We start from the raw sequence: 14,730 nt of genomic DNA, 5'->3' as shown, positions 1-14,730 counted from the left end.
ATTCAAGGAAAGCTCCATGCTCTGATGGAATTATGAGAATTTAATAAGGTAGATGGATAGCAAATAGAGAAATACTATTTTTTATCTTCTGGAAAATGCACTGAGATGAAAGAAAAATATAGTTAATTGAAAATAACAAAAATGACATGTAGGAATAAGTTTTAAAAAATGGCATATACAAAATAAAATGGTATAGAAACTATAATGCCTTATTTAAAGTTATAAACCAAGATCCAAACAAAAGGAAAGAACATATTCTTAGATGGGAAAAAATATTTTTAAAAGTCAATTCTGAAACAACAATATCATACACATCCAATTGTAACTGATGTTTTTGTAAATTGGTAAATTTATCATGAGAGCCCAAGAATAGGCAATAGTTGTTTTCTGCAAAAGAATGGAAAGAGGGCCTCCCCGGTGGCGCAGCGGTTGAGCGCTGGGTTGCGAAGCTGCCCGCAGCCTCTGTGGCGCCGGTTCGATCCCCGGCTGCTCCCCGGCCACTGGAGGAGGGTCCCACATGGCGCGCAGACCTCTCCTGCCGCCCGCTGCTCCCCTCAGCAGTGTACTTCGGTCCTTCTGCCTGCTCTGCTCCCTGCTCTGGCTCTGGTGAATTCTCTCACCCTCCCACGCTTCTGACTGTACCCAGTGCTTGTATAAACAAAACAAACAAACAAATAAATAAATAAATAAAGCATGCCTCTATAAAAAAAAAAAAAATTAAAAAAAAAAAAAAACATATTAAAAGAATGGAAAGAGGGCCTCCCTGGTGGTGCAGGGTTTAAAGACAGTGCTATCACGCTATCTCCAACCACTGCAGCACAAGTTCTATCTCCAGCCAGCCAGGGAGCTACCCACCCCCGACCCCTGCAATCCTGGCCTGTACCCCAGTTCTTGTATCCATAAATAAATTAAATCTTAGAAAAAATATGTAAACCAGATGAATTAAAGTAATCTAAAAATGAAAACAAAAGTAAAATCCTTCTACCCTCACTCAAAAAAAATCTAGAAAATAGGAACATACTTCAATGACTGGCAATTAACCAACAGAACAAACTAAATGGAGTTGCCTATGAAAACTCAGCACTAACAGTAACAAGATACCCTACATACTCAAGAGGCATACAATAGATTGGGGGAAATTCTGCAATGCAGAAAACAATTTATATCTATAATTGTCAAGGAGTTCTAAATTAAAGGGGAGAATATGGACCCAATAGGAATATGTGGTCTTTTTTTTTTTTTTAATGAATTGGACCTCTGTCCAGTGAGGCACAGACAAAAACCATTATTGTGTTAAAAAAGTGAGATCCACAAATGTATGATCCATTTTTTTTAAAGATTTATTTATTTATGCATACAAGAGCTGGAGTACAGGTCAGAGATGTGAGGGGTGAGAGGATCCGCCAGAGACAGAGCAGGGAACAGAACAGGCAGACTGACTGAAGTACACTGCTGAGGGGAGCAACGGGTGAGACAGGAGAGGTCTGCCTCACCATGTGGGTTGCTCCCTGGCTGGCCGGGGATCAAACTCTTCTGCAGATGCTGTGGATTGCTTCATAGTGCAGTACTTAACCCCTTGCGCCACGAGGGAGGCCCAGTATGATCCATTTTTGGTATAACAATGGGGTGGGTGTGTGGGTGTGTACTATGCATTCTTGATAAAAATTTTGTATGTGTGCATACACAAAGCTATTTTTCAAAGTAAATACTAAGACCAACTCCTTGCAAACAAAAATAAGCCTCAAGAATATAATAAAATTAGGGCCTTCCCGCTGGCACAGGCAGTTGACCACAGCACTGTGAAGCTGTCCGCAGCCTCTGCAGTGCAGGTTTGATCCCAGCCTGCCAGCGAGAATCCCGCATGGTGCAGCAGACCTCTCCCGTCTCGCCCGCTGCTCCCCTCAGTGGTGTGTTTCATCAGTCTGCCTGTTCTATTCCCTGCTCTGTCTCTGGTGAATCTTCTCCCCCTCCCATGCATCTGGCCTGTACCCCGATTCTTGTATAAATAAATAAATCTTTAAAAAAAAAATACAATAAAATTAGCTACAAACCCACACCTGATATACCACAACAAAAACTTCGTACAGACCCATCCATCCTTTTTTTCTGTTTGTGTATTTTTTTCAAAACAGAAATTTGGGATCATAAGGTTCTTATCATTTTCAAATCTGCTTCAACATTTTTTTTTTGTGGGACCCTCGCCCACAGGCGGGGAACCACCGGCGCTACAGAGGCTGTGGGCAGCCTTGCAGCCCAGCGCTCAACTGCTGTGCCACCAGGGGAGACCCTGCTTTAACATTTTTCTAGGCATTTGCTGATGCTATTCTCTCTCCAAACCACCCCATCCTTTACACCTCTAAGAAACCTTCCCTTCACAGCCCCTAACAGAAAGTGGCTGGGGGAAAAAAAAAATGGTTCATTACTGAATTTTGTCATCCCCAGGTTCTTCCCCTTCCTTGAAGCATATTTAAGTCTTCCTGATATGAGAGTATCACCTATGCACCTCACCTCTCCTGTTAAATTGGGGAGCTCCTTGGAAGCAGGAATTCTCTGAATCAAAGTGTGTCCTCACGGTGCCTAGAAAGCACATAGTACACACTTTATAAATATCGCTGTACAGAGGGACATAGGCTTCCTGCTTCTCTTGTACTGAGATACAAGATAGGATAGGTGAAGGATGAGCTAAGAGCTAGTTGCATGGACATTGAAAGAAGAGGTCAAAGCTGGGCCTCCCTGGTGGTGCAAGGCGTTAAGTCTCAGAGCTATCAAGCTATCTCCAGCCACTGCAGCTTGAGTTGGATCTGCGGCCAGGGAGCTACCCACATGGCACAGCAGACCCCTCCTGTCTGGTCCGCTGCTCCCCTCAGCAGTGTATTTCCGTCAGTCCGCCTGTTCTGTTCCCCACTCTGTCTCTGGTGAATCCTCTCACCCCCCTCCCAACACCTCTGGCCTACATGCCAGTTCTTGTATGCATAAATAAATAACAATCTTTAAAAAAAAGAGGTCAAAGCTGGAGAACAGCCCCCAAGGCCTGGCTAACCCCCCAAATCACCCAAATCCACCTCTTCCCCCATCCCAGGGCTCTTTAAAATGCCCAGAAAGGAACAACCCGCACGCAGGGCTCTGTATGATATATATTTATATATATAATTGCTCTCATTTTATTGTACTTTATCCTCTTTTTACAGTAGATCTGACACAGGCATTAAATAACTGCAGAGAAAGACCTCTAGGGTGAGGAGAGTGCAGGAAAACCTGGGGACCCCAAGGGAAGAGACAGCTCCAGCAAGAGAAAAAGGGAAGGGTCCCCCTGTGAGCTGCCATGGGGGCTGCAGCATCAGAACAGAAACGCAAGGTTAGAGGGGGTGGCAAGTGAAGAGACACTGTAATAGAAAGAGTTAAAATGTCTCTGTAACTCCAGAACACAGGAGGTCCCTCATTTAACATTCCATGGGCACTATGGGGTTGCTTAAAAAGGCAAAGGGGTGTGAAGGAGAGGAGCCAAGAAATTCAGACTAGATTGGGGTGGGGGTGGTATTTGCAATGTGCAGGAGGGGCATGCAGAGGAGGGAGGAGTTAGTGATTAGTTGATAGCTTGCTAAGAGCAGTCAGAGAGGGGACGGGTGTGGGGAGACAGCCCCCGGGGAGGAGGTGGAACAGTCCCATAGCCAGCTGATGTGTCCAAGGTGGCCTCTGGGGATCCAGCCAAAAGGGCTGTCCCTCCCCCAGGCTCCCTGGGAAGTGGATCTTGAAGGATATTCTGGGAAAGCGAGCCCAGGGAAAGGAGCCATCGGAAAAAAAAAACAAAGTGGATATTCAGCCTAGGTCAACCCCGCCCCTCTGAAGAGCATTTACTTGGATGGTAGGAGGGACCTGAACGGGAAAAGAAATTTCACAAAGAACCAAGGTGAACTTCTCTTCCTCAGGGGCCCTCACTCCCAGCTCAAGCAGTCACCGCAGGGGAAGAAGCAGAAAGGGCCAGGGAATAGGGAAAGGCCACCAAGCTACCCTGTCCTCAATTACAGAGGGTTGCACTGCCGTTCAGAGGAGGGAATGGGAATGAAGAGAGGTGGAGAAAGACCTGCCAGAGGAGCCAGATAAGCCAAAAGTCACCAGGACAGGAAGGTGTAGTCAGGGAGAAAGTGTGGAAGACAGGGAAGAGGGAAGAGGCGAGCTCAGGAACAATGTGGAAGAATGGGGTGTGTGTGTGTGTGTGTGTGTGTGTGAACGAGGGTTGGTGGGCAGCTGGGTGAGTCTGAAGGGAGGTGGGTGTGAGGGAGTGAGTGCGATGTCAGCTGAGTGGGATATCCTGTGGTTCTCAGGGGCCCAAGTGGCAGGAGAGATGGATGGCTCTGGGGACACCTCACTCACAACTAAATGAGAACTGCAACTAGAAAGGCTCCTAACTCCTCTGTGACCATCTTGGGATCACATTTCCCAAGGACTGGATCCTGGGTGGGGACAAGATGGTGGAAAGTGTGTGTAGCCAAGGAATCATAATGGACATTAGGCTGGGTTCAGAAGTAAAGGAAAATGGCGTGAGGCTGAGACAAGTCATAGCTCTGTTATAAAAAATACCTTTGGGGTGGGTGAGGGAGGGATCAGGCAGGGTCAGGGACATTCCAGAAGCATCCATAGGAAAGCTTGGGGACTGGAGAAAGGGACCTCAGGTTTTATTGATGCGGAGTTTGAAGGCCACGCGCCCGGCGAACTTGTCTCGCTCATCATCTGTGGCAATATTGGCGGCGTTGATACGACATTCCACATTCACCTCTACATTGGGGGTCACATTCAGGAACTTCACGGCCACCAGGGGCTGTGTGTAGTTCACCTGGGCCAGGGGCAGAGAGCAATGGTCTAGGCCCATGGGATAATCAACCTCCTTCCCAAGGCCCCCGACCCCTGGAGAAGCCATTATCCCCAACCTCCCAAGGGACTTACGTGGAACTTTTTGCCGTAGTAGGGGAAGTACATGAGGTCAATGTTGCCATTGGCAGGGAACATAACAAAGCTGCCGAGATTCTCAGCATCTTCATCTCTCTGTGGGAGTGTAGGAGGGTAACAGAGAGAGCATGTTAGGGACGGCAGGAACACAGAAGCTTGCCAGACTTCCCTTTGGTCTTCTTTCACCCCAAATTATTCTGCCTCCAATATGTTTCCCTTGAACTGTGAGTCTATGTGTGTTTTTGTGTGCACAGGAGGGGGTGTTGCTGTCTCTTTCATCAGCCTGGGAAGTCCTGAAGGGTGCTAATGATACTGAACCTCCTACTCTACTCCCACCCCAAGTTCTTACCCCATCCTCAGGAATCAGTTTCTGGAGCAGAGCCAAGAGAGAAAAGAAATTGCAAGGGCTCAGATGGAAGTAAGGAGAGGGTAAAGGGAGAGGGACAGGAAGTTTCTACAGGAAAGAGGTGGGGGATGCAGGGTTCCAAGGATAACTTGGTGGTGGCAGATGGTGCTAACAGATTAGCAGCTACCAGGTACCTAAAAAAAAGTGAGAGGCAGGCAAGATAAGGGGGAGAGCAGAAGACATGGTTATCAAGGGAGAGGGTAGAAGGGTTAGGGAGAGAAACCAGAGACTAGGAGCTGAGTGGAATCAGGGGGTGTCTGTCCACATGAGAGCAGACCTCTGCGTCCTAGAAAGAAGGAAGAGGGGTCAGAGCCCCTTGGAGTTCAAACCACTCTTACCCCCTTGTCCCTGTGGTGATGGGGCCTCTGGGAGCAAGGAATAGGGAGCGACAAGCAGATTAGAGGGAAATCATGATGGATAAACAGGTGGGCAAGTAGACAAGGCCCAGCAGACTCACCTTCCCCGCACAGGTAACATTCATGCTCTGGTTTGCACCTGCATAGAAGTTGATGACCTGGAGTGCAGAGAGAGAGTGGTCAGGGCTAGAGAAAGAAGTTGTCAAAAACACAAGTCTCCAACCTACCATCTATGAATCTCAGCTTCCAATGGCCCCATCTCTTCTGTTCTCTCTGCTACTCAAACATCCATAAATCTCTCTAATGCCCATTAGTCCCAGTGAAAGGAAGCAACTGTTAGGAGAGGGTGACCCAACTCCCTCCTCTGTTCTCCCTGGGGATCAAGATCATAGGTACCCGGTTCATCTTGATGAAGACACAGGGCTGCCCAGTGCTGTAACCATAGTGGGTGGGGTCCCCGATGCCAGAGCAATCGCCCAGCTGGGTGCGGTTAAACCGGCAGGCACGCTTGGGGTAGTTGAGGACTCCATTATCTGGCTGTTCGTAATAGCGCCCAGCGCGGCAGACATCATTCTTTTGGGCTTGGATGGAGTCATTGTAAGCTAAGAAAATGGGAAAGAGAGAGTCACGGGCCTGAATGAAATTCCACTTCTGGATCCCTCATCTTCTGCCCAGGGTCCTGGACAGCCACATTGCCAGCCCCACACTCACGCTCCAAGAACTTGTTGAGCTTCTGAACATGCTGGTCCCAGCTTTCAGTGTCACTGACGTTGACAACGACATCAAGGTTCTCAGTTTTGGGGCGAATCATCAAACCTATTGCCAACAAGGACAGAAGTGGGAGTATATAAGATGAAGAACCACGTATAGAGGGAAGAGGGACATAGGGAGTACAAGGGTGGGGGGGTGGGGTAAAGAACTGAGGACATCATCAAGGGAGGAAGATCTCCATGACCATCTAGCTGCCACCCCCTGGATGGTCCAGCACTCAACTGTAAGGAAATGGGAGATAAGGCAGACCTCAGGAAGTGCTTCCCAGTCATGGGGGTGATAGCGTCAGAGACACACCACTGAGAACTAGGAGCCTGAGTTCCTTCTGAAGGCTTGGGGGCAGAAGGGCAGTTAAGTGGCTTTCAGGGGAGCCTCATCACTCACCAGGTGTGGCCAGGCGGTCCTGGTACTTGGGGGTATGGTCAGAGACCGTCTGTAGCATCACCCACATGGTGAGGGTGAACATGGCTGTGAGAAAGCCATAGAAGACGAGGTAGAAGAGCAGGATAAAGGCTAAGGAAAAGAAGACAGGGTCAGCGGGTCCAAGTCTCCCACCATGGCCCCACCTAGCCTGTCACCCCACCACCCACTCAGAGGTTCTGCAGTGAGGGCCACTGGGGATGGGCAGCAGAGCCTGGGGATCGCTTAGAGCCTTCCCCCGGGAGCAAAATGAGACAGGCTGGAAATAGGCAGTCATGTCTGGCTTTCCGCCACAATTCCCAGCCCCCTCCTGGTCCTAGGGCACAGCAAAGCCCGATTTTGTAGAGGCCACTAGAGACCTAAAGTCCCGTTGCTGGGACAACTCCAAGTATACGCAGCAGTCATTTTGCCTCAAATTACATTCCCGATTTCTCAACCATTCATGGCCCCAAAAAGGCACATCTGTTACCGCTGTATGCAAATGCTTACAGCACAACAGACTGACTTTTTAAACTGCAACTGGTCACCCTTCACAACCAAACCTTCATTCCTCAGCGTGTGGAGACTTGCCCTCAAAGAGTAAAATCTTCTCTCTGCTGGCACCCTACAGAAGCCAAACCTTGAATGTAGCTTCTACCCAGCTACAGAATCTCTCAGAGACAGCTGTCCAGAACCTTCAACTGTCACCCCACCCCCAACTCATGCACAGCACTCAGGGCACAAGGTAAGGGCAGAATCCCCCACAGCCTTCCCAACACTCTGAACTCATGATGTCACTTCTCAGTCTAAGGCAAGTTCTTGCTGTTCCACCATCCTGGACCCCCACACCAGGGGGTCCATCTCAGAAGACACTTCCCCCATGAAGACGCCTCAGATTCTACCAAGCAATCATGGGGCTGGACTTGCAGTTTCCAGCAGGCAACGACTGCATTGGACCCACCTCAAGGGCCCCTATGATGGATGGGTAGGCTGACTTCAGTGGGTGTGGGAGAACTGAAAATTGTGTCACACAGGTCCCCTGGGCCTTGACTTCCCTGCTCAAAAAACCCTTAGGAAGAATTCCACCCCTCACCTGCACCCATTCCTTGGACCAGACACAACTCCCTCCACACCCCCTGAGTGAGGGCAGGGAAGGTCCCAAGTCACCCCAACCTCAGACACACCATGTAGGATGATGTACACATCTCACCACTAGTGACCACTCCTCCCTCTGCCTGCGACATCCCAGCTGCACAGCCAGTCTCTCCCCAACCTCATGTTGTCACCCCTCCCCAACACCGTCCCCCACCCACCACGCAGTCACAGGAGGCTCCAAAATCTCAACGGTGGGATAGTCAACTTCCGCCGCAAAGAACCCCTCCACCCCCCACCCCCAACCTCCCCAAGACCCACCCCTTCTTGAATGTTCCCAGGGTCCAGGGGGTGGGCACGGACTAAAAATAGACGGGCCTGGCTAGCAGCAGAGCAGGAGGGAGGGAAGGGGTGCGCTTCTGGGGAAGGGGAGAGAAGATGTGGGGCGTACCCGCCCGGAGAAGGAAGGGGAGCACAGACGCCTCGGGCGCGGACACGCGCGCAGAGCCCGCGACCCCCCGCCTGAGGGGGCTCCACAGGGGGCAGGAAGGCGGCAGTGACCTACTTTCTCCGCCTCCGCAGCGGCCAGCCTGGGAGATTAGACCGGCGATCAGGGCCCCCTCCCAGTTCAGAGCCCAGCAGGGGGGCCGAACGCCAGGGACCCGGGAAGGGACCTGGGGAGGGGCGGGCGGGACCTCGTGCCCTGGGGCGTCGCCCGGTGGACCCACCCCTCCCTTCGTCTTCCCGGCCCCGCGTACCCCAGCTGGTCCCGGTGCGGCCCATGAACTGGTGCGTCCTCGGGTTCCACACGAACTCCTTCCACTCCTCAACCACCTGCCCGCAGCTCTTCTTCTCTTTCTGGATGACCATCTTGGCAGCGGGAGATTAGTCCCGCGCAGGGCGGGGGGCTGCGGAGAAGCTGGGGTGCGGCGCGCTGAAGCCCCCCCTCCACGCACCGGAATGCGCGGGGAGCAAAGGCAGCAGGGGCGAGGAAGACCCCCCTCAGATATGCAGCCGCCGCAAATTCCGGGGTGCACCGCCACGCGCTGCGGGGTGTCAGCAGAGCGGCGAATGCACGGATCCTAGGCCCCCCGACTGCGATGAAAAAGGGGGTTGTCAGGGCACGGGAAGATAAAAAGGGGAAAAGGGTCCAATACAGCTTTACCCCCGCCCAAACCTAGAAGCAAAATGAAAGGGGGTGCAAAAATAGACGGCTGAAAAACCGGAGCGAAGCTCAGAAAAATAGGGGTGCAGAGAGGCAGGGAGAGGTGGGGGAGGGGGCCCTCGAAATCAGAGAGGCAAAGAAGCTGTGGAGGGGGTCGGATGACCGCTCAAGACTCTCTGACTAGCGGAGTCTGCAGCAGCAGTAGTGGCTCGGCCGCGGGAGTGGGGGGGGCGGGGGGAACGCGCAGTTGGGTGACAGGCAGGGATGGGGGTCCCCCAGGCGGAGGCTCCGCTCCTCAGCAGTGCGGGGTCGACCGACTCCGCGCGCAGTCTTTATACTCGGCGGCTCTGTGGGTGCCCGCCCCTTCCCACCCCCAGGAGCTCCGCCTCCCCTCGCCGGTCCGCGCGAGCTCATGCATATGCAAATAAGGAGAGAGGGATTGGGCTGGTCCCTAGCCGCCTCTGCCCACCCAGGAGGGCTCTCCCGTACCCCAACCCCAGGTGCTAGTCTGGATCCGGGTGGGTGGAGGAGATAGAGGGCGGGTCTGATGGAGTAGCGGAAAGATAACCCCCGAGAGACTCAGCGTCTGAGACCTAGAAACAGATATGTGCTCAGGGGTGGAGGCCCCAGGGAGGGAGTTAAAATGAAACGGAGATCAAGGAGACAGGCTGGGCGAATGTGAGAGGAATAGAGGAAGAGCCTAGACCAAGAAAACCTGAGACTGGGAGCCGTGGGAATGCTGGACCAGCCAGGATGGAAGCTCGAACAGGTCACGTAAAAATGGATAGGGGTCACCACCAGAGGGAAACCGCCCTGTTAAAAGCTGCTCCCCTCCCCACCACTACCACCCCCAAATATCTTCTTTTCCAGTCCCACAACCACTTTCCCCCACCACCTCAAGCTCCCCATTTCGAAGGACTTTCCTATCTTCCCACCACATCTTTGATGAAGCCCTCCCAACACCTGTTCCCAGGCCCCAGCTTTGCTCTCAGACCCCAGACCTGGAGCCACGTCTCCTTAGGTGTTCCGTCTATCCCCACCCAGGCCGCCGGTGTCGAAATTTCTCTTTTCTTTTCTTTTTTTAAAGATTTATTTTTTTATGCACACAAAGATTGGGGTATAGGTCAGAGGTGCAGGCGTGGGGGTCGGGGAGTGGTGAGAGGATTCACCAGAGACAGGTGGGGAGTAGAACAGGTGGATCCACTGAAGTACACTGCTGAGGGGAGCAGAGGGTGAGATAGGAGAGGCCTGCCACACCATATGGATGAGCTCTCTGGCCATCCAGGGATGGAGCTCGCGCTACAGTGGCTGTGGATAGCTTTATAGTGCTGCAACTTAAACCCTTGCGCCACCTGGGAGGCCCTGAAATTTCTCTTTTCCTTTGCCCACAGTTCTCACAGAACTCAAGAAAACCACAATCCAGAAGGGTGTACAAGAACATCTAAAGATCACTTGTTTATCATTATCTCATTTAATCTCTCTTCAAATCTCATCACTTTTCCTTGGACAGGCTTTTCTCTCCTTTCAAGTCTCACCCTAAATCCTTGACCCTCGTCTTCAACAGCTCCCCTTCTGATTATCACTCTCACCCTCTGATCCAGGGCTAGCTTCATCAGGGTGGGGTCTGCTCAGTTGAATAAACCTATGCTCAGCATGTCCTTGTGCTTGCTTTAGTACTCCGTGTCACCATCTTGAAATTCTTAACAATTCTTATCTTTGAACTTGTGCTTTGTAAGTTGGACGGGACAATGGAGCATGTCTGTGAACAGAGGAGATAAGCATTATAAGCTGTCTTGTTCACACAGAGCATTCATGGTGAGACTCTATCAACACAAAATTCTGGTGGACCCACCACAGATGGAAGTCCAGTGAGACTCAGTGAGGACCAGGTAAGTGTATTATGTCTGCAGCTGAATAAGTGGGATGCTGATAACTGAGGGGCCATATTTTCCACTGAAGCAGAACTTACTTGGAACACAGAAAGGAAGTAATGGCATTCCAGGGCATGTGAACGACTGAAGCATCCTATCATCCCTTCCCAGTCATGTTACTTCCCTGATTTAGCCAATTACTTTGCTGGCAATGATGACACAGAAGGCAAGGGAAAGCAAGGGCAACCCATAATTCCTTTCCTTTCAGCTCATCAGTAAGTGAAAGTAGAAAAATGTAAATTTTTACTTGTTTAGAACATTAAATAGAAAATGAAAACACCACGAGGTGTCAAGAGAACTATAGAAGAAAGGAAAACATTTTACATTTTAATGCTTTTCCCTGCTTTCTGAACAAGGGGTTCTGAATTTCATTTTTCACTAAGCCCTGCAAATTATGCACCTGGTCCTGCTTTACTCCCTTCTGCAGAAGACTCTGGATTAATTTTCTCAAAATACAGTTTTAATTAGGCCACTCCTCATTCAAAAATCTTCAATGATTTCCAGTACCCTGCAGGATAGAGTCCTGATTCTTCAGCCTAACCTTCAGGAAACTCCACAATCTAGACCCAGCGTGTGTCCGCCTTTCCCAGTAGGCCCCAAGTCGTCCTCCACTGGAGCTGAGCCAGTTACCCTTGGGACAGGCTGTGCTTACTCCTGACTTCACACCTTTGTCCATTTCACTCCCTCATTCTGGAAGACTGCCAACCCTTCAGAGTCCTTCCCAACGCCATTCATTCCTTCAATGCCTATCTAATGAGAATTTGCTCAGAGCCAGGCACTGTTCTGGCCCCTGTGCTCCTGGGGCTCCCATTCTAATAACAATAAGAAGCAGCAACAAATAGGATCATGTTAATATTATGCAGAAAAAAATAAATAAAACAGGGCCATGTGCCAGGGAGTGCCTGGATGGTCAGAGATGGCCTGACTGAGTTGACTTTTAATGAGAGACCTAAGTGGCCAAAAGGAGTCATGGGGTAGTGCAGGGGAAGAGCTTTCGAGGAAGAAGGATGTGAAGTGTGAAGGTTAGCTTCAGTGAGGGAAGACTAACGCAGCAAATCATACAGGAGATAGGCAAAGGCCAAATCATATAGGTCCTTCTAGCCCTAAGGGAGTAGTTTGGATTAGAATCCAACTATCATAGAAGCAATTCTAGGGCTTTAAGGGGGGCGGTATGTATAACATAATCAAATTTATTTATATTTGCATAGAAGAACTGGGGTGTAGGCCAAAAGCAGGGGGGTGAGAGCATTCACCAGAGACAGAGTAGGGAACAGAACAGGCAGATCTACTAAAATACACTGCTGAGGGGAGCAGCAGGGAAGACAGGAGAGGTCTGCTACCCCATGTGGGTAGCTCCCTGGCAGGGGATTGAACTCAGGCCATAGCAGTGATAGTGCTAGGACTTAACCCCTAAGCCACCAGGGAGGCCCTGATATGATTGAATTTAAAGAAAATCCTCTCAGGGGCCTCCCTGATATCACATATGGTTAAGCACAGCACTCTGAAGCTATCTGCAGCCTCTGTAGCACAAGTTCGATCCCCAGCCTGTCAGGGAGCAACCCACATGGTGCAGTAGACCTCTCCTGTCTCTCCTGCTGCTCCCCTCAGCAGTGTATTTTGTCAGTCTGCCTGTTCTGTTTCCCACTCTGTCTCTGGTGAATCTGCTCACCACCCCCTACGCCGCACCTTTGGCCTGTACCCCAGTTCTTGTATGCATAAATAAATAAATCTTTAAAAAAAGAAAAAGAAAAAGAAAATCCTCTCGGCTGCTGTGTGGAGGCAAGGGGGCCGGTTAGAAGGGCTCTGCAACAGTCATCCAAAGAGAGATGGATGGCTTGGCCCTAGGAGCAAGTTTGCAGGAGACAAAGACGATGGGTTTTGGATCCTTTTTGGAAATAGAGTGAGAGAACAGAGGAATCAAGGCTGATGTCTCGGCTTTTGTCATAAGCGACTGGGCTGAAAGCTTTTTTTGTGTATTTTATCTTTTCAACCAGACTGTAAGCTCCTTGAGAGCAAGCGTTTGTCTTTGACTTTTTTTTTTTTATTCTTTTCAAGGTTTTTATTTTTTTATTATTTTTTTTATTAAATAATAAATTTTATTTTTATATTCCCCCATACAACTGCACATGCCCCATTCTGACCCCAATCCCTCCCCTCCCGGCCCCCACCCCCCAAAAAGTGTCTCTGGTTCATAGTTTTTTGTCTTAGACTTTTTATATAAGTTCTATACCCAAGCAGGCCACAGAGATACTGAAGATAATGCCTGGTGGCTGAATTGGACTTGAACGTGGAATAGCTCCTCCTGTGAGAAGCCTCAGGGAAATGATTTGCCTTTCCTTCCTCAGACAGGGTGATTCAAGAGGCAGCCTTGGGCCTTCTTGGTGGCACAAGGGGTTAAGTCTCAGCACTAGGAAGCTATCCACAGCCACTGCGGCACAAGTTCGATTCCCGGCAAGGGAGGTGACCCACATGGCACAGCAGACCTCTCCTGTCTCACCCGCTGCTCCCCTCAGCAGTGTATTTCAGTACATCTGCCTGTTCTGTTCCCCACTCTGTCTCTGGTGAATCCTCTCACCCCCAGCACCTCTGATCTACACCCCAGCTCTTGTATGCATAAATAAATAAAAATAAATCTTTAGGGCCTCCCTGGTGGTGCAGGAGATTAAGCGCAGCGCTGTGAAGCTGTCCGCAGCCTCTGCAGTGCCGATTGGATCCCGGCCGGCCTCAGAGCAACCCACGTGATGAGGCAGACCTCTCCCGTCTCGCCTGCTGCTCCCCTCAGCAGTGTATTTCATCAGTCTGCCTGTTCTGTTCCCCGCTCTGTCTCTGGTGAATCCTCTCACCCTCCCGCGCATCTAGCCTGTACCCCTGCTCTTGTATAAATAAAGCAAATCTTAAAAGAAAAAAAAGAAAAAGAAATCTTTAAAAAAATGGCTAAGATGGTAAATTTCACATTATATATATTTTGCCACAATTTAAAAAAACAAATAAAGGAAAGAAACAGATGTTTCTCCCCTTTCCAACTCCTCAGCAGGGCATACAAGGTGTCTCATCACATGATCCCAGGAGCCTCCCAATCTGCCCTCATTCCATCTCAGCCTGCCCATGGTTCTGCCACAACCACACACCTCATCCTTCCCACCTGACAGGCTCAGATTTATTTCTCGAGAACTATGCATGAGGCTCATACTGCCAACTGGCTCAACAGCTATCACATACTGAACTCTATGTGTCAAGCACTGCGGTAGACATCTGACCTGTAGGATTTATTCACATTTTCACAGTCACCCTATGTGTAGGGCAACATCCCCATTTTGTTTTTGTTTTTTTTTTAAAGATTTATTTATTTATGCATGCAAGAATTGGGGTATAGGCCAGAGGTGGGGGGTGGTGAGAGTATTCACCAGAGACAGAGTGGGGAGCAGAACAGGCAGACTGACTGAAATACACTGCTGCAGGGAGCAGCTGGAGAGACAGGAGAGGTCTGCTGTGCCATGTGGGTAGCTCCCTGTCCGGGGATCAAACTCATGCTGCAGTGGCTGCGGATAGCTTCACAGTACTGTGTCTTAACCCTTTGCACCACCAGGAAGGCCCAACATTGCCGCGGACCAGCACAGCAGTAGACGATGAGGCCACCTCAGGGTTGAGAGAAGCGTGCAGGGTGGC

The 14,730-nt window shown here is 50.2% G+C and overlaps 1 protein-coding gene across 1 annotated transcript; it reads right to left on the bottom strand.

The window, feature by feature from the left end:
• Window positions 1-3,128: 3,128 nt before the first annotated feature.
• ATP1B2 (ATPase Na+/K+ transporting subunit beta 2) lies at window positions 3,129-9,417 on the bottom strand. The gene is made up of 7 exons (XM_037494205.2): window positions 8,727-9,417; window positions 6,862-6,990; window positions 6,418-6,522; window positions 6,103-6,308; window positions 5,808-5,864; window positions 4,942-5,040; window positions 3,129-4,831 (listed from the first exon to the last, which is right to left on the bottom strand). Exons 1-7 carry the CDS (start codon window positions 8,836-8,838, stop codon window positions 4,667-4,669), a joined length of 873 nt encoding a protein of 290 aa, XP_037350102.1. The 5' UTR covers window positions 8,839-9,417; the 3' UTR covers window positions 3,129-4,666.
• Window positions 9,418-14,730: the final 5,313 nt, after the last annotated feature.

The sequence above is a fragment of the Talpa occidentalis genome, unplaced genomic scaffold, assembly GCF_014898055.3.
Source record: "Talpa occidentalis isolate TD23 unplaced genomic scaffold, MPIMG_talOcc4v2.1 talOcc4.7, whole genome shotgun sequence".
NCBI lineage: Eukaryota > Metazoa > Chordata > Mammalia > Eulipotyphla > Talpidae > Talpa > Talpa occidentalis.
The sequence above is the reverse complement of the archived record's forward strand: the minus strand, read 5'-3'. Positions and strand labels throughout refer to the sequence as shown.

Excerpts from the sequence above, each read along its gene's own strand:
- ATP1B2 (XM_037494205.2), bottom strand. The coding sequence starts at position 8,838 with ATGGTCATCCAGAAAGAGAAGAAGAGCTGCGGGCAGGTGGTTGAGGAG. Across the intron at positions 6,991-8,726 it reads CCGCACCGGGACCAGCTGGG|CCTTTATCCTGCTCTTCTAC; the intron begins GTACGCGGGGCC and ends TCTTTTCCTTAG. Across the intron at positions 5,041-5,807 it reads ATGTTACCTGTGCGGGGAAG|AGAGATGAAGATGCTGAGAA; the intron begins GTGAGTCTGCTG and ends ACACTCCCACAG.